We start from the raw sequence: 26,481 nt of genomic DNA on the forward strand, positions 1-26,481 counted from the left end.
TACAGCTCATTCCAGAAAGTGCCATTAAAAACCAACTCAGGTCCCACTCCTCCTCTGCTCACATCCCTCCAGGGCTCCCACCTCCCTGGGATGAAAGCCCCAGTGCTCCTTGCAGCCCACAAGGCCCTGCACGACCTGCCCCCGTCCCCTCCTTGCCCTCACCCCTTGCTTACTCTGCTCCCACCACCGGGCCTTGTCATTATTTCTCCAACATGCCAGGCTTGATCCTGTTCCAGGGCCTTTGCACGGGCTGTGTGCTCTGCCTAGAACACTCGTCCCTATCTATGTCGTTTGCTTTCTTAGCTCTTCTGAGTTTTTGCTGAAATCTGCCCTCAGTGAGGCTTCGCCTGACATTGAGGGAGGCCTGAAAGAGGGGCCGGAAGACAGCGCAGCCCAGGCAAAGGCCTGGTACGCCAAGAGCACAGCAGGGGTCAGTGTGGCCGGGCTACGGTGTCATCACAGCTGTGGGTGAATGGTGATTGGGAGCTGTAATGTCCCTTGTCCCCTCTTTGCGAGTCGCCTGAGGAGACAGAAAACTTCCAGTTTGAATTCTGCCCTGGCCGCTTTCTAGTGATGCAACATCAGACACTTGGACTGGTGGCCTCGGTCCGTTCCGTGGAGAGGCCTTGGGAGCTGGACCACCTTTACCAGCCGGGGGACACGCTGCCTCAGTGTCTCCGTCTGTAAAATGGGCGTGCTGACTGTGCCTCTCTCATAGGGCAGGAATGAGCTAGTTGACGTGCAGAACCCTTAAGGCCACCTGGCACAGAGCCGACTCCACGCGAGCGCTCAGGATTTCCCTGTCGGGTCTGCACCCGAGTTGTCATGAACTCCCACAGAACCTGGCACAAGCTGGGTGCCGTGGGACTCAGGGCACATGAGGACATGCAGTTGCCTCTTAGTCCTTGGATAATGCTCATGGATAATTCATCAAGCACCAGCTGTGGGGTTCTGGGTGCCTAGGTCACATCAGCAACTGGGGGCCTCTCTTGCTGCCCTCATGGTGCTCAGATTGGTGGGAGGTCAGGAAGCAGATGGGAACAAATCAGTAGATAGCACCAGGGGGCAGCATTCTGTGCTCCCCTCCCAGTGCTGTCCACTGCTGTGTTTTGTAAATAAAGTTTTATTGGCACACGGTGATGCCCACTCGCTCACATGTTGTCCATGGCTGCTTTCACACAACAGTGGCAGAGCTGAGTCTTGGGACAGAGACCTCATGGAAAGTGGAAAATATTCACTGTCTGGTCCTTTGCAGAAAATGTTAGCTGACCCCTGAATAAAACAGTGATGAGTATGCAGAGGGAAATGGAACAGGCATCCTGGCGGTACAAGGGACCAAGGCCTGATATAGGTGGTCAGGGAAGGAGGTAACCTGAGTGAAATGGAGCTTTCGGGCGGAGGGAGCATGCAAAGGCCCTGAGGCCAATTTGTTGGAGCCACAGAGGTGGCTGTGTTAGTGGGGGAGCGGGGGGGCTAAGATAAGCAGGGCCAGCCGTGTGGGGCCTAGGAGGCCCTGGCCTCACCTCGGTTTGGTTCTGAGTCCAGGTGGCGGTGCTGGCAGGTAGAAATAGGGCAGTGAATACTGAGTCAGTTTTGCAGATCACTCTCTGGCTGCTTGGTGGAAAAGGGGCTTCGGGGCCCTGGATAGGGGTAGGATGGGGTGGGGTGAAAGGAGGTGAGGAAGACCAGGAACCCGGGAGGCTTTGGCCTGCACCCTGGATTTGGTGGCTGGTTGGGGAGGGCCCAAGAAGGAGCGGGTCTGGGAGGGCTGAGCTTTGGCAAGCTTGCGCTGATGTGTGTGCTCTAAGGGGGGCTTGGGCCCCCAGGCCTTCCTGCTCCCAAATCCTGCCACCGTGACCAAGACACGTGTCACCACGCGTGGTAAGGCAGGTTGAGACCCTGCTGGAGATTTCCCCGCTGCTGCCAGCTGGACTCGCAGCCTGAGCGGGGAGGGGGCGGGGGGGCTACCCCTGTGGGGGGATTACTGCCGGGGCATTAGCTGTGGGGCCCTGCACGGCCCTTTGCCTCCTGACCCACCAGGCCGCACTGGAGGGTGTGGGGTCCACCTGAGGGGCCCCAAGTGCCTGAGCCTCTGGAAAAATTTTGGGGACCTGACTTCTGGCCTTGATTGAAGAAAGGAGCCCCAACATCTTGTCACAGTTGTCTCCTCTCGCACATGTGTCATGCACACATTTTGTGGCCTTTATCTTGGGTGGAGATGTGGGTTTCTGTTGAAGGTTTCAGGGAAGTGTGGGTTTGGTCATGTTCTGTGGGCGGCATCCCCTCATGTGGAGCTATAACAGACCTCCGTGTGTCCCCGTCTGGGGAGCCATCTTAGCTGCAGGCACATTGGGCGCTCTTGGCAGGAGACAGTATTTACAGCGTGTGACCAGGTGAGGGAACCAAGGGGGCGGGCATAGATGGAGAAGAGAAGAGATGCGGGAAGTGAGGTCCCAGCAGCTACGGGAGCAAGTTGTTCAGCAGCTCTGTGCCTCAGTTTCCTCATTTGCAAAGCAGGATCACAGACGTGCTTTTCTCTGGTTCACGTGAGGATTAGGTGAGTCGACACCCATGAAAGGCCCCGACACGTGGCAGATCCTCAGGAAATGGGGAGCAAAGGCAAACAGCTTGGACTGGGCGGCCTGGGATAGGGCTGTGTGCCCCAAACTTGGTAGGGCAGCGGGGAGGCTGTGCAGAGCAGAAGTCAGCTTAAGAGTCTGGGCAGGCTGCCTCCCGGGCCCCTTGGCCTGCTGGCCCAGTGTGAGCCCATGTGGCCCTGGTCCCAGCTGCATGACCGGGCCATGTCTCTGTCAGGGGAGACCCTGGCCTGTATCAGTCAGCACGGTTTAGGACCTGCTGTGTGACAAACATCCCCACATCTCAGTGGTCTGTCCCAGAGGCTCATTTCTCTCTTGTGTTGAGTGTCCCTGGCGGGTCATCAGGGAAGTTGTGCTCATTATACTCGCCCAGAGACCCAGGTGACAGGCCTGCTGTCACGTTGAATGCACCCAGTTACCTGGTGCTTATGCAAATCCCAGCCCACAGCCATGGTTCCTACGTCATGATCAGAGGAGCCCCGCCTTGGATGATAAATTCTGAGGGTACCCGGCAACTGTTGACATTTGGTGATGGCCAGTCTCATGCTCTAATCATACTGCAAAGCGTCACCTGCAGGGCCATCTCTATTGGCTGAATCCCTGGAGGCAGAACTGCCGGGGTCAAGGCTCCGTGCCTGTAATTTAGAAAGCTGCTACCTGTACTGAAACGTACCTGGGATGTGTGGTGAGGCCCACTGATCAGGAGATGATCGCCATCAGAAAGAGAGTTCGTTACTCATGTCCCAAGAGGAGGGGCCACGTGGGGCACACAGCTCGTACCAGGATGCAGAGGGGTGAGGGGAAAGCGTGGGCCTTTATTGGGGTTTCCTTAGGACAGAATGGACAAAGGGGGGTAGTACGCTGAGTAAGCTTACAATTGGCTAGTTTGAAACATTGCAGTGGGCTCCGCACGATAGGGGTAGTGAATACCTGGCCCTGGGGTGATCAGGTAAAGCTGGGCTGGGGTGTGAGGCAGACAGAAGTTGGGGGTACAGGTTGTGGATTGCTTGGTTTGCACATCAAGGGTGCACTCCCGGTTGTGATCTCTGAGTTGGCCAACACTAGGAGGGACAGTCCCCTACGTCTGCAAGGCCCCTGAGGTGTCAGAGCATCAGAAAATAGAGGAAAAATACATGATTAACCCAGGACCTGATGGACCATTCTGAGTTCCCTCTGGCAGAGGGTGGGGGCACCTCTGTCTGGTCCCTTTCCCCGCTCTTTGTCAATCTTATGGGTACAAAGTGACATCTCGGCAAAGCTCTAATTTGGATTAATCTCGTGAATAGGAGTGAAAGCTCTTCGGATAGCTTTTCCTTTTAATGTTTCATCGTTGTTTTATTAAAAATACTTTCCAGCAAAGGGAGCAGAGACAAGCCTGAGATACAGTGACTTGTCCATCCAGATCACACAGGAATGGTGGCAGGACTGGTAGGGGGACTCTCGCCTGCCCTCTCACCCCGACAGTATCCCGTATTTTTGTCAGAGCTAGAAAATGGAGCGGCACCCACTAGGGAGTCAGGGCCGTGGCAGAGGCCCTTTGTTGCCTTTGCTCAGGCGAGCTCTGTGGCTCCTCTTCCCATCTGTCTTGGTTCCACACTCACAGACCACTCTTTTCTTGCTCACCCCTGTTCCTACATTTAATCACACGCATCTCAAAACTCTTACTTCGTTTTCTGGGAACGATATAATCGTGTCTTTCTCATATTCAATTTCTTACTGATTTGTAGGTACTCTTTATATATTATGGAAGTTTTTTTGTTTGAATCTGTTACACAAGTACGAGTAGTTTTTTCCCCATCTTCTTTTACGATGCTTATTAACGCCAGGCAGATATTTTTGTTTTCATATGGTCAGATTTATCAGTCTCTCCTTTTATGGTTTCCCAGTTTGGTATCATAGGCAGGAAAGTCTTTTCTTGTTCTGAGGTTGTAATTAAATTCTTCTAGTACTTCTATAAGTTCACTTTTTAAAAAATATTTAAATTCTTACCATATTTGGAATTTATCCTGGCATAAGGTGTATGAGGGTTGAGTTGCTCCAAGCTTTTCCAGGTGGCTCAGAGTTGTCTCAGCCCACACTTTCTGGATAATCTCTTTTCCTCACCCATTTGAGGTGCCACCTTGGTTATATACCAGATTCCTGTATGTGGCTGGTCTATTTCTGGACTTGCTATTTTGTCCCATTTGTCTGCCTGTGCCTCATGCAGCAGGCATGTCTTAAACTACAAGTAATAACACGATTCCTATGAAAAAGCAATGGCCAGACCCACAGTCAGTAGAAAATGAATGTTTCTGTCTATCCCTCTCCATTTCTGTAGAAGTAATGACCATCATTCCAGATGTTGTTTCTGTGCCCATACATACCGGTCTCCATATAGATTCTTCTTTTTTTCCTAACATTTTGAAAACTTTCAAGCCTGCAGAAAAACTTGCAAGAGTACGAAGGTGAATAGCTATGTGCCCTTTACTGAGATTCCCCAGTTATTCATATTCTGCTTCATTGCTTTATATGTGTGTGTGTGTGTGTGTGTGTGTGTGTGTGTGTGTGTGTGATTTTGCTGGGACGTTGGAGAGTCAGTTGCAGGCATGATGCCCCTTTGTCCCTAATACATAAGTACAGTTGATTCTCATTACTCGCAGCAGTTCTGTTCTGTAGAGTTGCCAGGAACACTGAGCCTCTGCTCCTGGGGAAATGCAGGGGTAGGTTCCTGCCAGCCTCTGGTCACAGCATTTTAGTCAACCGATCAGTAAGTAACCTTGTGTTGTGCGTGTTCTGTTTAAAGACAGCCTATTTAATGTACACTGTTACCTCGTTAGCACTGCGCTCGCTCCCAGACCGCAGCCTGTACCTCACGCCGGCACCGAGCTTCTCCTCTCTGAAAGACACACCTCAGCCCTTTTGTGCTCAGAACCCTAGATGGCATTTCAGCTCTTCGCTTGGGGGACATTTTAAGCAGCAAAATCACCAAAATAAGCACCAAAATGCAAGAAGTGGCACTTGCTAGGCCATGAAAAGGACACTTACATCTACAGTACAAGAGCTGAAACGAGAAGGCAGAGTTTGGCCTGGTTCGACCCCAGCTGGGCACGTGTGGGGGTGACTCACATTTTTCACTACCCTGCGTGTGTCTGCGAATGACTGTGAAAGCCCCACGAGGATTGATGTGGGATTACAAATAAATTTTAGCCAGTAGGTGAATTTGCAGCTGTGGATACCAAACCAAGCACGGACTGTGTGTACCTTATAAGCAAAGATACTCTCTCAGTTGGGGGCAGGGTGGAGTTCAGGGGATTTAACATGGTGCGGTCCATAGTCAGGCTTCACAGTTTCATCGATGGATCCACAATTGTCCTGTGTTGGACCTGTTCCCTCTCTAGGATTCAGTCCAGGATCACACAGAACGTGGAGACCTGGGAACAGCAGGGTCACCCGAGGGCCTGAGGCTGGACAAGCTTCCTTCCCCGGGCTGATGGTTCCGTGGACCTTGCCCCGGCTGCCGGAATCCTTCCACCTGTGGACCCGTTGAGAATGAGCCACTCTCCCTACCTCGTCCCTCTGCCACCCCCCACCCCGCAAAGCCCTCGTCCTCTCCCTCCTCGTCCAGGAAGCCAGCCTCATTCCCTCGGCCAAAGCCCCCTCACTTAGCCATTCCGGCAGCATCATGGCACCACACGTGTGGCTTTGCCCAGCATCTCGGCCCCGGACTTTGGTGGCAGGGCCTGTGCTGGGCAGACAGATGTGCGGTTGTCTTTGTGGCATGAGAGGTGAAGGTTCTGGAACCTTCTTTCTCTTTTTCTTGAATCCTGGGCTGTCCAGTGGCTTAGGTCTTGTGAAGTTCTGGGCTAATCCTCCTCCCCTCACCTCCCCTCCGCCCCCCCACGTCCTCTACAGGGCTTCCTGTTTACCACTCTGGAAACAGCATTCACTGCTGGAGAGATCAGGGGAGGTGAGGAGCAGAGGGGCAGAAAGAATGAGGGCACATTTCTATGTGGGGGAAGAAGGGCAGGGCAGGCTGCTGTCAGGGCTCTGCCCAGCTACCCCCTGCTCCATTCTTGCCCCCCTCCCCCCGGCTGCACCCTCCCCTCCTGTCATACCAAGCCCTTTCTTTGCAGTTACTGGAAAGCGTCCTGTCCTGTCCTGTCACGACAGGGCCCTTGCTTGTGCAGGGCTCCCCTGCCCCCCACGTAGAATTCAGTGCTCTCTTGTGATTTTTCCCTCCTTTGGAAAGATGTCAGGTGTTCATGACAAAATGCAGGCCTGGCCCTGCCCCCAGGCACCTCCATTGCCAGCTTCTCTGTCTCCTTGTGTGGCACTCAGCCATCTACAAGCACCCTGGTCATACACCTCTTCCCATCATGTTTGTACAATATACCTTATTCTGCATGTTGACATTTTTTGTAAACACTTTTTTGGGTAACACTTTATTGAGGTATAATTCACACACCATATTTCATCTAAAGTGTACAATTCATTGGTTTTTACTACATTCGGTGTTGTGCGTCTATCACCAGTTTTAAGACGTTCCTACCCACCCAAAAGAAAGTCCCGTCCCTATTAGCGTCACTCCTGTCCCCTCCCCCAGACCCCTACCCCACCATCTACTCTCTGTCTCTGTGAATCTGACTCCTTGGGGACCTCCTATGAGTGGAATACACAGTATTTGTCCTTTTGTGTCTGGCTTATTAAGCACCCCCAAAATACACCCTGTCCCCATCAGTAGTTATAATGGTCACCACCCCAACCCCTGAAAACCACTAACCACTTTCTGTCTCTGTGGACGTGCCTGTTCTGGACATTTCACGTAAATGGAATCACACACTGTGTGGCGACTTCTCGCACTGAGCACCGTGTGTTCCAGGTCCATCCAGGTTGTGGCCTCAGGGCCTCCCTCCTTTTCACGACCGAGTAATATTCCAGTGTGGATGATGGACTGTCTGTCCATCATCCGTGGATGGACACTTGGGTTGTTCCCACCTTTGGGCTGTTGTGAATATGCTGCCATGACCATGTGAGTGCAGCTTTTTGTGTGGACCGATGTTTTCACTTCTCTTGGGTAGACACCCAGGAGCCGAACTGCTGGGTCAGATGGAAGCTCTGTGCTTAACCTTTTGAGGGCCCGCCAGCTTTTTCCATGGTGGCTGCACAGTTGCACATGCCCACCAGCCAGGCACAAGGGCTCCCATCTCTCCGTGTCCTCGCTAGCTCTTACCGTGTTTCCCCGAAAATAAGACCTAGCCAGACAATCAACTCTAATGTGTCTTTCGGAGCAAAAATTAATATAAGACCCAGTTTTATTTCACTCTAAGACCAGGTATAATATAATAACAATATAACATAATACCACGTCTTATATAAGACCGAGTCTTACATTAATTTTTGCTTCAAAACACGCATTAGAGCTGATTGTCTGCTTAGATCTTATTTCGGGGAAACAGGGTATCATCCACCTTTTTCATTCTAGCTGTCCTGGTAGTGGGAGTTGGGAGCTCGCTGTGGTCTTGACGATGAGAGGTTTGAGCACCTTTTCGTGGCTTCTTGGCCATGTGTGGTTCTCTGGAGAAACGTCTGTTCAGGACCTTTGCTTGTTTTTCAACTGGGACTATCTCTCTTTTTATTACTGAATGGTAACATTCTTTATATATTCTAGGTACAAGACTCTTACCAGATATGTGATTCCAGATATGTTCTTCCATTCTGTGGGTTGCCTCTTTACTTTTTTGATGATGTCCTTTGATGCACAAGTATTTTTAATTTCGATGGCATCCAGCTTATCTGATTTATTTGTCTGGCTGCTTGTGCGTTAGTTGTCATATCTAAGAAAGCACTGCTTGACCCAAGGTCATGAAGAATTACCCCTGTTCTCTTAACGAGAGTTTTATAGTTTCAGCTCTTATATTCATTTAGAACTTTTTGATGTGTTTTTTTAAGTGAGGTAACGTTGGTTAATGTATGTTTCAGGCATACGGAATTACATCTGAATATTTGCATACACTCCAGCGTGCTCACCACCAAAAGTCTAGTTTCCATACGATGTACTTTGAGTCAGTGTTGTGTGTGGCGTGAGGTGGGGTCCAGCTCCATTCCCTGTGTGGAGACCCAGGTGTCCCAGCACCACTTTTGGACACTAGTTTGTTCCCTGCTGAGTTGCGGTGCCCTTGTCAAAATCAGTCCACTAAACGTGCAGGCTTAGTGCTGGGATCTCAGTGGGTCTACTCTGGACTGATGTGTCAACCTCTGCCTGTCTTTATGCCAGTACCTTCCATGCTGTCTTAGTCATGGTAGCTTTGTAGTCAATTTTGAAATGGGGAAATGTGAGTCTTCTAACTCTGTTGTACATTTTGCCTTTTAATACATTAAGTCTGGCTCAGCTCTTGGTCTGTACATTGGAGCCGCCACATCCTTTTAAACAGCTGTATAATATTCCATTGTATGCATGCTAGCCGTTCATTTAGTTTGCTCTTCAGCTCTTTATTGAGCACCTACTGTGTGTCAGGCCTGGAGGGAAGAGTGCAGGTGGTGGAGCCTAGAAGGAGCACAGGTGAGGCTGGGCGGTGGTCATTCAGCACCAGGTGGCCCAGGTCTTCGCCCTGAGGGCACAAATGAGAGCAGATGGAGTGGTGTCTAGATGGATGATGCCAAGTTGAAACCCCAGGTGTATCAGTTAGCGATTGCTGCAAAACAGGTTAGCCCCAAAGGTAGGGGCTTTAAGCAATAATAAACGATTGTTATCTCAGTTTCTGTGGGTCAGAAATCCAAGGGTACCAGAGCTGTGTGGTTCTGGGTCAGGGTGTGTCACGAGGTCGCCCTTGAGCTGTTGGCCTGGGTTGCTTCATGCAAAGGCTCATCTGGGGCTGGGGGAGCTGCTCCCGAGCTGGCGCCCCCACATGGCTGTGGGCAGCAGCCTCAGTTACACAGGTCACTGTGTGTGCTCCCAGCATGGTGGCGGCGACCCCCCCCCCCCCCCCCCCGCGCCGTGAGCGATCCAAGAGCAAGGTGGACACCGCGGTGTTTTTATGACCCTGCATCAGAAGTCATGTTCTGTCACTTCAGCCGTATTCTGTTGTGCATGCCCTCCTGCCATTGTGGGACAGTATGGATCCCGGGGGCCATCCTGGAGGCTGGCCACCACATCAGGCAGCTTGTTTGGCTCCAGAGCCTCCCTCTCCTCAGCTGTCAAATGGGGTGGTTGTACCCTCGCCTCATAGGACGGATGGAGGAGTGAGTCGAGCAGTCAGCACATGCTGGCACAGAGGGACCCTTGATGTGCACAGGAGCTCCTGTAATAACCCCAGAGCCTAGGCGCGTGCTGAGCCTGGATCCAGCCTGGCTCGGTCACCAACTTGCTGTGGGGCTTCGGGCAAATGCTGCCCCCACCCCCACCCCTACCCCGTGACCTCCATGTGATACAGAGCCAGCTCCTGCCCCTAGGATCCTGGAGGCCTAGACCCACGGCCACCGGGAAATTGTGCGAAGGACTGCAGTGTTGAGAGAACGCCCGGCTCCACGCTCCTGCCATTGGCCTGACCTGTGGGCATCCCTCCCCTGGGCTGCGAGAGCCAAGGCCAGGGGGCTCCAGTTGAGTGGCCGCAACAGCTCTGTATATTCTAGAATCCAGGTGAAGTGTCTGCGGCCCAGCCCGGCTGCTGAAGATTAAAAATATATCTGGAAGGAAAACTGGGCCACGAAACCTCACAAGTGGGTCCTGAGACAGCGCGTGACCCTCGCCAGGCGCCTGCGGGGGGAGCCTTCTCCCAGTGCACCCTGTACAGATGTCCTGGGATCTAGCTCCAGGCTGCTGGGCCCTTCCCCACTGGAGGTCTGCAACTGCATATCCAGCAATGGGACCTGGTGTCCCCGTGGGGAGGGCCTGTCTTCCACACCCAGGCAGAGTGCGGTTGGCTCCTGGGATGGGAGCACCCAGGCCTGGCGGTCAGAGATGTATGTGCCTTGACACGTGACCTGTGGAGCCCTGCCTTGGGACTTGTGAGGGACAGTCAGGCACCTGGCTGTGGTGTCAGCAGGGAGGACACAGTGTGGAGAGGTTGGGAGACGAGTCCTCGGGGCCCCCAGGTCCAGCCAGGCTTGAGGCCCATCACCTCTTGCGTTATGTTGGGAGTTGGTGAGCTTTTCCATGAAGGGCCAGCAGGTACCTATTGCACCTATTCAATTCTGCCCTTGTAGAGATTTGTACGCAAGTGGTGTGGCTGTGTGCCAATAAAGCTTTATTTATAAAAACAGGTGTGGGCAGGTTTGATTCGCAGGGCAGTTTGCTGGCCTGAATTATGTTAACAGATACCCTCCCTATACATCTTTTTCTTCAAACAGCGTGAGTTAAGCTTCTGTTCAACAAAACATCCTAATACCACTTCTCTGAGCCTCAGTCACCCCTTCCCCCCTCCACCCCGACCCCAGAAGAGAGGAGATGGACATTGCTTGGGACAGGACAGACTGGAAGCTCCGCTGTGGCCTTGCTGGGCATTCCGCTCTTGGTTGAACGTTTGGCTCAAGGGAACATGTGCTGGATGAATGTGTGAGCTCCGTTCTCACTGCTCCGGTAGTGCTCGTGTGTAGCCTCCTCCATGCAGTCCTCCAGGTGTCTCAGTCAGCGGATGCTCACTAAGGTCTGCTGTGTGCCCAACACTGGGCTAGTGTGGGGTCATGGAGAGGGACAAGGAGAGGTGGCCTGCCCCACGGAGCTCTCAGGGGAGCAGGGAGACCACTGAAGGCAGGATGGCAGCATGGCGTGTCAGAGGGAGATGCCCAGGTGGCTAGGAGAGGGTTGAACCCGGAACACCTAGGCCCCAAGACAGGCACAGGGAAGCGGTCATCAAGCTGAGGGAGGGAGGTGGGGAGGAGTGCATACAGGCAGCACCGCATCCAGGGTGCAGGGGTGTGAGGGAACCTGGGCGGTGGAGGACCTGAGGGAGAATCGCACTGGAGTGCAGTGAGCAGGAGGGGGCGCCTGGGTGGGTGGCGGGCAGGTGGGGCTGGGGGCAGGTGCGAGCGCCTGGGGGCAGTCGGGCAGGTCAGTGACTGTCAGGGGTGCATGGCAGGGGCTCTGCAGAAGGTCGCCCAGGCTCAGAGATAGTGCACAACCAGGCGAGTCTGTGCCCATGGCAGGGGAAACGTCTGTCAACAAGCATGGGCGGGTCGGCGCTCTGTGCCAGGCCGGTGCTGGGCCTGGCAGGGACTCTGTTCTTGAGCCCACTTAAGATGGGGACAGGTGATCGGGTTTCAGGACACCAGGCCAGGTGCCTGGGAGTACATGGGGGAGCTGCAGCTCCACCTGGGGGTTCAGAGCGAGCCATGGAAGGGCTTCGGAGGGAGCATCTGGTCGCTGGTGAGGAGGGGCCCGCTCGGGCTGTAGGGGCCCAGGGTGTACACGGGCGCACCGCGCCCCTGCAGCTCCGCAGCCTTGGACTGGCCCAGATCTGCATCTCAGTCTCCCCAGCCATAACATGGGTCCAAGGACGATTACTCCTGGGAGAATTGGGAGGGTTGGAGATGTGGTTTGTAGGGCGCCAGCCTGTGTGGGGGATGGTTGTGTTGTGGCTTTTTATTACAGGCAACTTCAAACAAAAGACAAACATAGACAGGATAGTACAATTAAATATATTTTTGTCGTGAAATATTTTAGATACCCAGAGAATAATATAACGAACACCCACACACTGCCTTTCCCTATGCATCTTTATGTTGCTGCATTTGCTCCAGGGCTCCCCCTGGGCACTGCTGACACCGGGCCTGGTCACTGGGCACTGTGGAGTGTTGAGTAGCGTCCCTGGCCCCCACCCACTCTGTGCTAGGAGCACCCCTAGTCATGACCACCACAGACATCCCCAGACATGTCCCAGTGTCCCTTGGGGGCAGGATCACGCCAGTTGAGAACCACCTACAGATCACCCCTTTCCGACCTGGATGCCTGTCTTACCCTCCGCCAGGACTCTGGCCCTCATAGGAAATGTTTGCCACCCCTGACTTGAGGGGTACCCCAAAAAAGATTTGTCTAACTTACCTAGCAATATACTGGCGTCTTTTAGATTATTCTGTGCTTTTCTGGGTGCTTAACATCTTTTCCTATTAAACATTTAGACCGAGAGCCAGTCCCCCGCCATACATTTTATCCTCAAAAGAGGGCCCAGCACCCAGGAGATCCTCATTGCGTTTGGAATAAAGGAATGAATGCGTGTGTGGTCAGGAAAGGTCTCTCTAGGAGGTGATACATGAATGTCTGAGATCTGAGTGACGGAGGGCAGGAGCCAGCCATGCCGAGATGCAGGAATAGCATGTTCCAGGCAGAGGGCATGGCCAGTGCAAAGGCCCTGCCTGGGTAGGAATGTGATGAGCTCATGCGTGTGACACCTGTGGCACAGCACCTGGCACACTGGTGCTTGGTAGTGCCCGCTACTACCCGTGTGATCACTCCCATTCTTTGGGCAGAATCCACTCAAAAAGTGTTTCTCCAAAGCTTGAAAATACCTGGCATCAAAGATCAAATTTTGCCTGTAATCTGGAGGAAAATGATTTTATCGAGTAAATTTTCAACTGTATTCAATAGTTGAAGGAATTGGACAGTGGAAACTCACTACTTACCACTTGGCGCCTACAGCTGACATGTGGCTGTTTACTTCACGCATCCCTCCCCGCATCCCTCCCCGGCTCCCCTTTCCCTCATCCACCCCCCCCCTTCCATCTAATCTTTTGGATGCACTTCAGAGTTGCAGACATCAGCACTCTCCACCTGTAAACACGTCAGTGTGTGTCGTTAATTAGAGTTTGATATATTTCAACATGTTTTTTTCCCAGTGTGAACTACTCTGGTCAGATATTAACTCTAGAATTCTTAGCCTTTCCCATCCTAGTAAAAGTGTGGTAAAAGTGTGAGATACTGCGGAATATGAAAGTTCTTTGTATCTGCTGCGGCATGGTGTTGACCCTGAGATTCACACCTACTCCGTGTCACACCTACTCAGTGTCACACCTGGTGTGAACCTGGCGAGGAAGGGCTAGCAGCTGCTGGGGGCCTTAGTGCAGGTGTCTTAATCAGAGGGCATCACATTTCTCAGATAAAAATTAACCCTAGCCCGAAACCGTGGCAAGGCAGCCGGTAAAGAGCAGGCAGTGGGTACAAAGGGCAGAAACCCCTGCCTCCCTCCTCTCTTCGTGTAGCTGCAGCATGAACTTGGGTAAGTCTCTGGCCACCTTGCCCCCCCTTTAGTTCTAATGGTTGGTCACTCGGTTCTCTTGGATGCTGTAAAATTTTGTCTTTTTCTTCCCAGTCTTCATTGCTTTTCTTTTTTCTTGCCTTATTGTGTTGGTGAGTGCACTCCACCCCCCACCTGCCCCCCCCCCCACGCACACAGTGGGAGCTCTCTGCTGCCTTCCTTGTCCTGTGGTGGATATTAACCAGTTTGTCATGAGTTTGCCTTGTACTTACTTTCGAGTAAAGGCAGTTCTCCTTGCAACCTCTGCTTTTTTTTTTCCTTCCTCTAGGTTTTTGGACATAAAATTTATGTTGAATTTTACTGAACACTTTTCTGGATTCTGAAGTGTGATCGTAGGATTTTTCACCTTTGACTTTGGGAACATGTTTCCCTGCCTGTAAAATGCAATAGTGAAATGAGACCATTAAGTCAGGTGATGTCTGGCTCAGGCACCCTGGGGCTCCCAGCTCAGCTCCCTGCTGTGCCCAGGGAGTGGTGGCCTCCCCTAGGCTCTCCTAGGCTGTCTTCCTGGGGAGGCCTGCACAGGGGGAGGCTCAAAGGTCAGGCAGATCATTCCAGCTAATCATGGAGGTGGGTCCGTAGCTGGCTGCCTCCTGGCTTTGCAGGGTTGCAGGCTCCATCCTGGGCACCAGGTGGTCAACTCTGGACTGTGGCTCCATCCGCCCTGGGACACAGTCCCTGCACAGATCCAACAGGCTTCATGTTCCCCTGCCGCCCCTTTACAGCGGCGACTCCCCTCTCTGTGCTGTGCGTGACAAAGCAGACCCAGTCCACCTGTCATGGGAGAGGCACAATCCACAAGTACCTCATGGTCCTGAGTGCCAGGAAGACTGAGAAAGCTGGGGAGGTGGGGAGGGGGACCTCGGAGGGACTGTTTTGGGCATGGTGGTTGGGGCATAGCCTCTCTCAGGGGATGACATTTGAGCCAGGTCTTAGATGAAGCAAGGGATCAAACCCTGCAAGGATTCAGTTTTGGGGGCACAGCCAGTGCAAAGGTTCTGGGGAAGGACTGGGCCTGGCTTATTGGAGGAACATCAAGGAGGCCCGTGTGGCTGGAGCAGAGTGAGCGAGGTGAGGGGAGAGAGGGAGGCGGTGGAAGGGCAGCGGGGTGGGTGGGCAGGTGACACAGTTGCTGTGGGGTCTCCTGATGTAAAAGGACATGATGTTTGCCCTGATGAAGGGTCATAGTGAGGCTGAGTGAGACCCTGTCACTGGACAGGGGCGTGCCTCCCACTTGGCCTTACTCGGTTCCCGCAGGCTCCTGTGCTTCCTCATCCTGGGCCTTGTGGGCACTCATTGCTGTTCTCGGAACAGCCTTTCACGGTGACTTCCTCCTCCCTAACCCTAGGGACTTGGCCTTTCGCACTCTGAGCCGAGGCAGCGATTTTCTTTTCCTTGAGGAGCCGTCCAGACCGTGCTCACCGTGCTGGGTCAGGCCCCCAAGCCCTGTCAGGGTCGCAGGTGAGAGGGTCCCACCCAGCCCTCCACCTGGCACGGTGGGCACTCACTGCAGGAGAGGGGCTGCTTTCTCCCTGAGGGTGGGGCACGGTGCCCGCCCCACACACCCCCATTTTTGCCTCACGGGGCCTTTGACAGGCAGAGCCCCAGTCCCATCAACCCAGCCAGAGTTTTCTGTTTCCTCGCTGCATTAAAAAAATGTTTTTCTTTATTTTTTCCGTCAGTCTACACCTTTTCTTCCTCATTCTTATTTTTGGCCTGATTGTTGAGTCCACACTGGCCTTGCCTTCAGCAGAGGTCTGTCGTGCACTGGAGTTGGGGTGGCTGGGGCTAATTTCTTTTCTTTTTTTTTCAAGAAAACAATTTAATTGCCAATGACTGTAAGAGGCCAAAAGCAATGGGGCTTTGTGTGTGTGTGTGTGTGTGTATTGGGTTTATTTTTATTTTTTATTTTTTTATTAGTTTCAGGTGTACAAAACAATGCAGTAGTTAGACATTTCACCCCTCACAAAGTGATAACCCCCTCCCTCAATCTATTGCCCCTCTGACATCGTTCATTTGTTCATTCATTCATCCCCGGTTTCTTGAGTGTCTCCTATGGGCCACGTTTTATTCTAGGCCCTTGGGATACAGCAGCCTAAGGATACAAAGCCTGTGCAGAGGCCCTGGGGCAGGACCATGGAGGCAGGACATGTGAGGAGGTCCTTGTGGCTGGAGCAGAGTGAGCGAGGGGGAGAGACGGAAGAGGCGAGGGCAGGGAGGGGCCGGGCTGGTCGAGAGGGTGGTCTTGGGGTTTTATCCTGAGGGAGGTCGTCGCCTGGGAGGGCTATGTGCAGGGCAGGGACAGGACCTAGCTCGGTGCTCAGTAGCGCCCTCTGGTGGCTGCTGCGGGGAGGACAGGCTGGGGGTGGCTAGGGCAGAGGGGACTGCTGGTCCGGGTGGGCAGTGACGCGGCTGAGGAGCGGGGAGCAGTGATGGATTCTGGACAGACTAAAGGTAGAACCCAGTGCTTTTGCTGAAGGACATATGTTAAGGCCTCTTCCCTGGTTCCTGGGGGACCCCCAGCCCTTTGGGAGCATTCCCTGTGTCAGTTTCCACATCAAACAAATGTGGAGAAGCAAGCAGCTCCTGCTGAGACTTGTATGTGTGCAGAGGGGGGAGGACTATGTCTGTCCCTCCATTGGTCAGTCAGTCAAATGTTCCCAGGTGTCTGCCAAGAGCAGGGCCAGCCTGGTAGGCACAGCTGTGTCCTGGGCGGGTCTTGGCCTGGAGATGAGGGCTGAGTGGGGCCTGCTGTCCCCCCCTGCATGTCAGGCTCTTCCCCTCCCCTCGGCTATTTTTAAAACAGTTTCCTCGAAAACCCGGTGGCCCATTCAGAAGATAATCGGTCACATCTTGGGCTGGGAGGAGCGCCACATCTTGGCGACATGTTGGTGTGGTCTCTGTCTTTCCCAGCCCGGCCCTGCGGGTGCCCGCCACCCACTGCAGCCGCGTGACCTCGTACAACGGACTCAGCCTTGAGCAGGTTGCCCCTCCTCTAAAGACCCTGTGAGGTCCAGGCAACAAGGTTTGGTGACAGTGACAGGTCGCTGCCTTCACAGGCACCACGCTGTGGTGGAGAAGACGAAGTTAGAGAAAGGAATTTCAGAGAGTGGGTGGGGGATGTGGCCTGAGCGACAGAACAGGTTGGTGACCAGGGAGGCCCCTCTGAGGAGAGGCTGGGCTGACACCTGCAGGCCACGGGGAGCCCCGGGGGAGGGTGTTCCGAGCAGAGGGAGCAGCATGTGCCAAGGCTCTGAGGTGTGCGTGTGTCCATTCGCTGCACTGCTGTGAACTCGTCCCAGTGGCCCCCAGCCTGCCCGGCCCTCACCTCCTGCCGTGTGCTCTGCTGCAGCCGCACGCTCCATAGTAAACCCTGCCCCTGCGACCCCCCGCCCTGTGACCCTGGGCCAGCAAATGGCCTTCCTGCTGGCCTCCTGAGGTGTCTGGTGTGGTAGGTGCCGCTGAGTGTCCAGAAGGTCACGGCCGTTTCCCTGGGCAGGGCAGCCTGGCCAGGACTTCCTGTCGGATGATGGAGTTGGACTGGCCCGGGCAGTGGGATGCCCCACACAGGCCCACGAGAATTCAGATACCTTAGGGGGGAGCAGGAGGACACAGGAAGGGCGGCCAGGACCTTGGTGTTGGACCCGCTCGGGCAGAAGCCCTGGGATAAAGGGCCAGGAGCTGTGGAGGACACAGGTGGGCACCTCTGGGTGGGCTCTGGGCCCAGGAGGCAGGCTAAGAGGGGGGACTTCAGGGGCCCCCACACAAGGTCTAGAATATTCCACCCTGGTCCACTGCCAGCTTCCTGCCCTCTCTCCTCTTCCTTCCCCCATATCCCAAACGCAAAACCATGAATTGTTCTGCTGTTGGGCGGCCAACAAAAATATTATGTCAGCTTTCCAGCACCTTTTGGCCCCCGCTTGCCATCGTCTGGGCCTTGGGATGTGCCAAAGCCCAGGTTTGTCCTTGTGGCCAGGACACCCAGGAGCGGAGTCCTTGCATGTCTCCGTGGGCCCAGTGTGACCCCCACATGGATGGTGTGTCCTGGTCTGGCTGCTGTCAGCGGCCTTCTGGCACCCTGGGCTGGAGAGTCAGCCTTGCTCTGTTGGCCTTGTCCTGCAGGCCAGGGTCCCCTGTGGTGTGCCCTGTAGCTGTGACCTTTGTCTTGACCACCTGCCTCCCATCCAGCCTCAGTTTCCCTATCTGAACCATCTCTTAGGGGTCTCAGCACCTGGCACATGCACAGGTGGGCGCTTGATGTGGTGGCTGGGCTGGTCACAGCTCAAAGAGGACAGGAGTCCCCACCATGCTGGCCCGGCCATGCCTGTGGCTCAGTGTCGTCTTGGGTTTGTTTTATACTGTTTTATCGAGAGAGAATTCATATACCATAAAATTCACACTTTTAAGCATACAGTTCAGCATTTATCATATCTTCACAATGTGCAACTGTCACCACTGATTTGAACAGAGCAGGTCCGTCCTTTGCAGGGGGGGTGTAGGGGGAAGCGTGAGATTGACCTCTGACCCCTCACCTGGGCCTGCCACTCTGCTGGGGAGGGACTCTGTCTCCCTCCCCAGCCAACACCCTTTCCAGGCAACCTGGTCCACTCTTGGGGCTCCAGCGTCATCTGCGCCCTGATGACGCCCACAGTCCTGTCTCTAATGGGGCCACTTCTGAGCTCCAGACTCAGGGTGCGGCTGCCCCTTGACATCTCCACGTAGAGGGCTCATGGGGCTCTCACACTCCCCGTGCTGTGCTGTGCCAGACCATCCCCCAATCCTGCTACTGCCCGGTCTTCACCTCAGCTGCAGCAGCTTCGTCCTTCTGTTAATTGCTCCAGTCAAAATCCTCAGTCATTCCTGACTCCTTCCTGTTCACTCCACCTCCATGAGCACTGCCTGTCTGTCCTAACTTTAGATCTTTCCAGAATCCATAGACCTCTCCCCGCTCCTGAACCCCCACCCCCATCTCATCCACCCCATTAGTGCCCACCTGGACCAGGCAGACCTCTTGCCCTGGTCCCCAGTTTATGCCCTCAGCCCCTCTGAAGCAGCCACCAGAGGGCGCCTGTGAGCACCCAAGTCAGGTCTTGTCCCCTCTCTGCCCACAACCTTCCAGGGCTCCCACCTTCCTCAAGGTAAAAGCCGAAGACCACCATTGCTGATCTGCACCCCATACCCCGTCACCCTGAGTCATCCTCATGGCACTCACCGGCCTGTCCAGGCCCTTCTCTGCTTCCCACTGTGAGCCCTTGAGGGCAGGGGCCGGTTTGTCCTGGTCACCGCTTGCTTCCTCCCAGGCCGATACCTGACTGACACGCACTGAATGAGTTTCCTGTTGCAGCTGAAACAAATCACTGCAAACTTGGCGAAAAACCACACGTTCATTCTCTGACAGTTCAGGGGTCAGGAGTCCAACCCAGGTCTCACGGGGCTAAACCTCGATGTGGATGGGCTGTCCTTCCATAGACCCCCACGGGAGAATCATGTCCATTTCTAGTCTTTTCCAGCTTCTAGAGGCACACAGCCTGGCTCGTGGCCCCTCCTCCATCGCCACAGCCAGCAGTGCGGCCTCTTCCATGTCTCTGACTCTGAGCCTCCCACCTCCCTCTTATGAGGACCCAGTGATGACACTGGGCCCCCTGGGGAATCCAGGGTCACACCCCGCTCTCAGGGGCCTTAACTCAATCGTGTCTGCAAAGCCTGTTTTGGGATCAGGACTTGGACATTTTTGGGTGGGGGGAGCATATCATATCTGCGGACCGCCCTTATTGAACAGATAATCCTCAGCAGAAGCCACTTTGTGGGTGAGGCTACCAGGGCTCAGAGAGTCAGTGGTGGGCCTGAAGCCTCCCCTCGGGGGCCGGCCAGGGTTGGAGGGAATGGTGCCTTCCTCCTGGGAGCTTCCTTCTGCAGGGTAAGCTCTCCCAGGAACTGGTGCCCGGAGCCACATCCTCGGCTGGCTTTCCAGGGCCGGCTCCCTCAAGAGGGCAGGGAGAGCTGGCGCCATTGCTCCAGCCTGGGTCCCCGACCACTGCCCACTGACCACAGCCCCCCAGGCCCAGGCCCTCCCCGTGACACCACCCCAACCTCGCCCCTCTGGGTCACCTGATTTCTCTGTGACCCAAGCGTCTCCTGGTTAAGGCCTGCTCCTGCCAGCAGAGGAAGACAGCACTTTTTCAATTCAGAGTTACTCAGTCCTTTGCCACCAAGTACCTGATGTATTCGGGGTAAATTTTGGGTCAGAGTTGGGGTGTGGTCGCTCCCTGCTGCTTCTGCCTGGGGGTCACCCAGCGTCCAGTCCTCCTGCCCTCTTGGCCCACCCTGTCTCAATGCCCCCGTGTCCCGCGAGGGGTCCGTGCAACCCTCCTCAGCGACACAGGGTGCCGAGTGAGGGTGTAGGAGCCAGCCCCCGAGGGAAGGCGTCAGGCCCACCACTGACCTCTCTGAGCCCTGGGTGGAGCATGGTGACAGCAGCGGGGTCCTGCAGCCTGGGCTCCCTGCTGCCAGTCTGAAGTCTCTCCCTTCTCTTTCTCAGGTGTGGCCCAGAAAAAGATGGCCCCGATGGAGGTGAGTGTCCTGTCGGCCCCACCCTGACCTGCCTCCTTCCAGAAGACAGATGGGGAACTACCCAGTCCTGCTCTGTGGCCTCGGGCAACTCACTGCCTGTCTCTGGGCTCCGAGTACTGGCCAGTGTCAGATGGGTGAAAATCCCATCTCACCTGCCAGCCTTTTGAGTTTCAGGGAGGGGTGCGCGTGGGAGAAGGACGAGGCCTGAGGACCCAGCCCTGGTCCAATGAGGGTGGAGGAGGCCGGAGAGGCGGCAGGGTCCCGGAAAAGTGGGTGGGACGCTCTTGGAGTGCAGGCGGCGGGGTGGGGGCGTGGCCCCTGAGGAGGAGTGGTCTTGCCAGGAGGGCGGTGCCTGATGCCTGACTAGCCACGCCTTTAGCATAGTGTCCCCTGGCAACCCACACGAGAGCACAGGGTCCCTTTGGTTCTCCACGCCCGCGTTTACCATCTTCCAGCCGTGTTCCTAGAGAGCTTGCCCTCATGATGATTGCTCTCATGCACACATACCTCTTACCACCCCATTGGCTCCCCTGCTGCCTGTCCGCCAGGTACAGGCAGGGTCAGCACTGTCTCTGGTTTCCCATCGCTCCTGAATTTTCCAGGAGGAGCAGCCCAGCTATGGCATGCTGACTCCTGTGATAGCAGGAGTCCTGCCTGGGCGTCCCGTGTTGCCTTGGAGCCAGGTCTCTCCCAGGATGCCAGCTGCCATGTGGGTCCTAAGGAGGGCTTTGCCCACCTGCCACAGGGCAGTAGAAGGGAGGGGGGCAGGCCCAGGTGCTCTGAGGGCAGTGGGGAGCCAGTGAGGGGTGTGGAGTAGGGGCTACACCAATTTCTGAGGGGAGCCTGCCCCCTGGTGGCCAGTGTGCAGAACGTGAGGAAGCCAAGCTGAAGAGCCGTGCCAGGTGGGGGGCATTCCAAGGCTGCCTGGAACTGATGTCGGGGCAGTACGGGTCAGGCTGGTGGTGGCCAGGAGGGCTGTGTGGGCTCCTCGAATGATGGCAGGTACACAGTGGTGTTTCCTAAATGTCAGTGACAGAGCCACCAAAGGGGCACCTAGTTTTGTCTGCTGGCTGGCCTCAGACCCCTGCTCTGAGTTGCCTTGTGTCCCTCCAGGCCCCCGTGGCCCCTTCCACCATCCTCCCCCTATGACGTCACACATGACGGCCAGGGCTTCCACACAGGTTTGCTGGGATGGCCATGTCATGCCTGCCACAGCTGTCGCCTAGAGCTCATAGGAGCTGGGCCTCCTCCCAGGCCAGCGGGACCCTGTCCCTTAGGGAGGGCATGCTGTTCGAAATGATTTCAGCCCAGAGTGTCGCACCATGGGCAACTCTGCGTAAGGGACGCTGTGTGACTTTGGGGGGCATCTGTGGTCACACTGGGGGGTGCTACTGGCATTGAGTGGACGGGGACTAGGAGGCTGCTCAGCCCCCCACAGTGCCCAGGATGGCCCCCCACGGAGAACGACCTGGCTCCATGTCCGCAGTGCTGAGGGGAGACCCTGAAATTAGGGCTCTTCTTCCTCACACCCAGGTGGCCGGGACTGCTGGCTTCCAGCTTTTTTTGAGGAGCCTGGGCCCTTCTGGATGAGAGATGTTACCCAAAGGGTGTGCATTCCGCCTGCACAGCTTCCTGCCCAGGCACATCCCACGTGGCCCCGCCGTGGGCTGCAGCTGGGCACAGTGATAAATCCCCCTCTCCCAAGGATTTCTAGAGTATTCTGGCCCTGGCGTTGCCTCCTTGCTGAGTTTTAATGCTTCCTGTTTCCTCTTCTCTAGGCCCCGTTAATGACTGGACAGCCAGGCCCTGGCCATGGGAGGAAGCTGGGCCATAGGGGTGTGGATGCATCCGGTGAAACCACTTACAAAAAGGTTCCTCCTCTGCCCTTAGCTGGCTGGGATGGGGTAAAAAGGGGGCTCCCAGTGGTTCTGAGGGCCTGTCTGCCCCCATTGCACACACAGGGTCCAGTGAAGCTTGGATGTGTGCCATGGCCATGCTCTTGCCCAGGCCCCTCCTATAGGACCCTCAATCCTGGCGAGGTCCCAAGAGCGAGGCAGGCAGTACAGACTTGGCAATCGCCTGACCTTGGGTGAGCTCTCAGCTCCCAGCTCTGCTGGCTCATCTAGAGAGGGAGGAAATTGCAGCTCCCCTCTCGTCCCCTCCTATTTCCTCAGAAAATGAAGCTGAGATGAGGCTGCGGTGGGAAGCTCTGAGCCAGGCCCAGCCCCCACTGCCAATAGTCCCACGTGTCTCGGTTGCACTTCCTAATAGGATAGCTTTGCTGAGAGTGCACGCACCATGTGATTTCCTCCTTTTGAAGTGTACAGTTAGTTTCTAGAGTATTCAGAGTTGTGCAGCTATCACCATAGTCAATTTTAGAATATTTCCATCTCCTCAAAAAGACACCCTGTCCCCATTAGCAGTCACCCCCACCCCCCACCCCAGCCCCTGACAACCACGACCCCACTTTCCTGTCTGTGGACGTGCCTGTTCTGGACATTTCACATAGATGGAATCACACACTGTGTGGCCTTGTGTGTCTGGCTTTTCTCACTGAGCATCATGTGTTCAAGGTCTGTCCATGTTGTAGGGAGTGTCAGTGCTTCCTCCTTTTCATGGCCGAGTAATAATCCAGTGTGTGGTGTTTATCCACCCACCGATGAATGGACATTTGGGTTGTTTCCACTTTGGGGCTATTAGGAATCGTGCTGCTGTGAACATGCATGGACACGTTTTTGGATGGACATGTGCTTTCATTTCTTTGAGGCACACACCTAGCAGTGGAATTGCTGGGTCATGTGGAAACTGTTTAACCATTTGAGGAACTGTTTGCACAGCAGCTGCCCCATTGTCCATTCCGGGTACCTGTGCACAGGGATTCCCGTTTCTTCCTGTCCTCACCTGCACTGCCTGCCTTCTGCTCACACGTATCCTAGTGGGTGTGAAGGGGTGTCTCAGTGTGGTTTGGATTTGCATTTTCCTGATGGCTAATGGTGTTGAGGATCTTCTCCTGGGCGTGTTGGCCATTTGTGTGTCTCTGCTGGGAAAACGCATTCAGTCAATGGCATCTCGAGGGAGTTGAGCTCAGGGGGCAGGACAGGCCCTCCCGGCGAGGGGGTTCAGGAGAGGCTTCTGAAGGCCATGTGGTCCTCGCACAGGAGGATGGACTTGCTCAGGGGCAAAAGCTAACTCCTGCCCGCCCTCCCTGCCACTTGTACCTGAGACGGGTGCTGGGGCCCTTTCCTCAGTGTTACACACGCTGCTTAGACTACACAGTGACAATACTTTAAACCACGCCGATAAGAAAAGTTCAGACAGCTAATGCTTCTCAGTTGTGGGCAGCCTTTGGCCCAGGCCGCTCACATGAGCTAATGCACTGTCACCGCCGTCCCCTGCTATGGGTGGGAAAACCAAGGCATGGAGAGGCAATGTCTCTCCCTGGTCATGACAACATAAATCACCTTGAAAGTGGGTAGAAGGAACCCAGGTCTATGGCAATGAAGTTTGGGTGTCGCTCTGTAAATTGTGTCCCCCCCCCCCACCAAAAAAAAAAAAATCCTGATGGTGGATAGACCCTTGCTCAGTCAGGGCAGTTTTGAGGTGTCGGAATGTTCTAGAACCTTGATTAAAAATGGGCCTTAGGGCCACATGAGGCAGTGTTGGAGTCTCGGCCAGGCCACTTCCTTGCTGGGTGGTTGTACGGGCCGAGTAACTGGCCTGAGGCTGGTGGGCCTCTGTGACAGGTGCTCCTTAGGTGCCCTGGGGTCCAAGGGCAGGGCAAGGGCCGACCCAGGGGTCTTGATGTGGCTGCATTTCCCTGCAGACCACATCTTCCACTCTGAAGGGGGCCATCCAGCTGGGCATTGGCTACACCGTGGGCAACCTGAGCTCTAAGCCAGAGCGCGACGTGCTCATGCAGGACTTCTACGTCGTGGAGAGCATCTTCTTCCCCAGGTAGGCCCGGCTCCTGCACCTCTGACAGCTCGCCCCACAGACACACACTGTTGTCATACGAAACAGCCTCTATTCTCTGAGCTGCATGTTCTGCTGCAAATAGCACCGGCCTCTCCTGGCATCTGCTTGGCTTTGAGGTCCAACTCGGAATCCATTAGGATATTAGTTTGCTTTTGAATCGGAGAGAGCCAATGTAAGTGTTATTTTTTTTTAAATAGGGACAAAAAAGATAGAAGTTTGTTCTCTCTCTCTCTGTCTCTCTCTGTCTCTCTGTCTCTCTCACACACATACACACACACACACACACACACATACATACACACACACACACACACACACACACACACAACTGACAGACAATCCAGGGCTGGTCAGGTGGGCCCCAGGTTCCTTCTTGTTGCTCTGCCTTCTTCATGATCCAGCTTTCCTAATGAGCAGTCCCAGGTGGCACCCAAGCTCCTGCCGTCACGTCTGCCATTCCAATAGCAGGAAGGAGGAGAAGGGGAAGGGGAGCACAAGCCCCTTTCCTTTAAGGGCACGACTAGGAAATGACACACATCGTTTCTGCTTCCCTCGTAGCTCATTGGCTGAGCACAGTCACATAACCACATCTAGCTGCAGGAGAGGCTGGCCAGTGGTCTTCCAGGTGACCACGTGCCCAGCCAACGTTCTGGCTTCTGTTGCTAATCAAGGAAGGGAGAGTGGATACTGTAATGCTTGGTCCCGTTGGGAGCCCCGAGCTGCCTTTTGGATTGGCCACTGAGGGGAGGCCGTGGAGCTCAGCAGCTAGAGGCTGTTCTTCACAGGCTTCCCTCCCTCCTTCCTCCGCAGTGAAGGCAGCAACCTCACCCCCGCCCACCACTTCCAGGACTTCAGGTTCAAGACCTATGCGCCCGTCGCCTTCCGCTACTTCCGGGAACTTTTCGGGATCCGGCCAGATGATTACTTGGTAAGCGTGTTAATCAGCTGTTGCTGTGTAATAAGTTAGCACCGACTCAGTGACTCAACACACCACCTGGCTGTTACCTCACAGTTTTTGTGGGTTAAGAATTGGGTGCAGTTCAGCTGGGTTCTTTGCTCAGGGTTGTAATTAAGGCGGGGGCAGAGGCTGGGGTCTCATGTAAGACTAGACTGGGGGTCTGCTGCCAAGCTCATGTCATTGGTGGGTCTGAGTCCCTTGCTGGCTGTGGGCTGGGGCTTCTGTTCCTTCCACAGGGGAGAGAGGGACCTGCCAGCAAAGCAGACGTTAGCCATCTCCTGTGAGCTCATCACAGGACTCCCCACCCACTCACCGCCTCCCCTTCCAGTACTCGCTGTGCAACGAGCCGCTGATCGAGCTGTCCAACCCCGGTGCCAGTGGCTCCCTCTTCTACGTCACCAGTGATGACGAGTTCATCATCAAGACGGTGATGCATAAGGAGGCCGAGTTCCTGCAGAAGCTGCTGCCCGGCTACTACATGGTAAGGGGGCACGGGCTCCCGAAAGATTTAGGGAGGGCGGCAGAGCGCTGGCTTTCCCTCTAGCCCCTGTCTGCCTCTCCCAGCCTCATGCCCCTCCTCCCTCCAGCATGTGCAGCAGGTCCACCCTGCCCCCAGCTCCTTTCCACAGAAGTGCAGGAGCAAAGGGTTTTAAGGCCCTGGTAGATGGGTTCCCAATATCCCCAGAGCACCACACACCCTCTGGGTGGCCATGGGCGGCCTTCCTGTGTCACTGAGCCTCACCCTTGGGAATGCCTCAGGCGGTCCCCCAACATTTATGGGCAGGCATTGCCGTTTAGGCCCGGGTGGCCATCCCCAGAAGGGTGGGGGGTGGGTACCAGCCCCGCATGTCTCCCCATGCCCTACCCCGCTCACACCATTAATCTTGTGTATAGAAATAGTGGCTCATGAGCTGCAAATCTCAGCATGCGGTGACTCAGAGGCTGCCAGCTGGCGCCTCATAAAGGACCAGCTGCTCAGGTGTGGCTTAGGACTCGAAATGGCACATCAGGCCCCTGGGCAGAGTGGGAGCAGGGGTCCTGATACGCAAGTGGGCTGCCCCTGAATGCTGACCACCCTGCTGGGCCCGACCTGGTGGGCGTGGGGACAGGTCCCTCTGAGTGCTCTGCACAGGTTGTGACCATCTCCCCTTACAGT

General features: G+C 55.0%; 1 protein-coding gene across 3 annotated transcripts in view; it reads left to right on the forward strand.

Annotated features, from left to right (window-relative positions):
- The window catches only part of PIP5K1C (phosphatidylinositol-4-phosphate 5-kinase type 1 gamma), a 51,298-nt gene that overhangs the window by 3,397 nt on the left and 21,420 nt on the right, over nt 1-26,481 (forward strand). For all 3 annotated transcript variants that reach the window (XM_033133864.1, XM_033133865.1, XM_033133866.1), the window contains exons 2-6: nt 20,361-20,392; nt 22,171-22,263; nt 24,216-24,346; nt 25,178-25,295; nt 25,654-25,806. In XM_033133864.1, the coding sequence (XP_032989755.1) occupies nt 20,361-20,392; nt 22,171-22,263; nt 24,216-24,346; nt 25,178-25,295; nt 25,654-25,806 (527 nt within the window). The remainder of the gene's footprint in view (nt 1-20,360; nt 20,393-22,170; nt 22,264-24,215; nt 24,347-25,177; nt 25,296-25,653; nt 25,807-26,481) is intronic.

Source organism: Rhinolophus ferrumequinum, chromosome 18 (genome assembly GCF_004115265.2).
Source record: "Rhinolophus ferrumequinum isolate MPI-CBG mRhiFer1 chromosome 18, mRhiFer1_v1.p, whole genome shotgun sequence".
Classification (NCBI taxonomy): Eukaryota; Metazoa; Chordata; class Mammalia; order Chiroptera; family Rhinolophidae; genus Rhinolophus; species Rhinolophus ferrumequinum.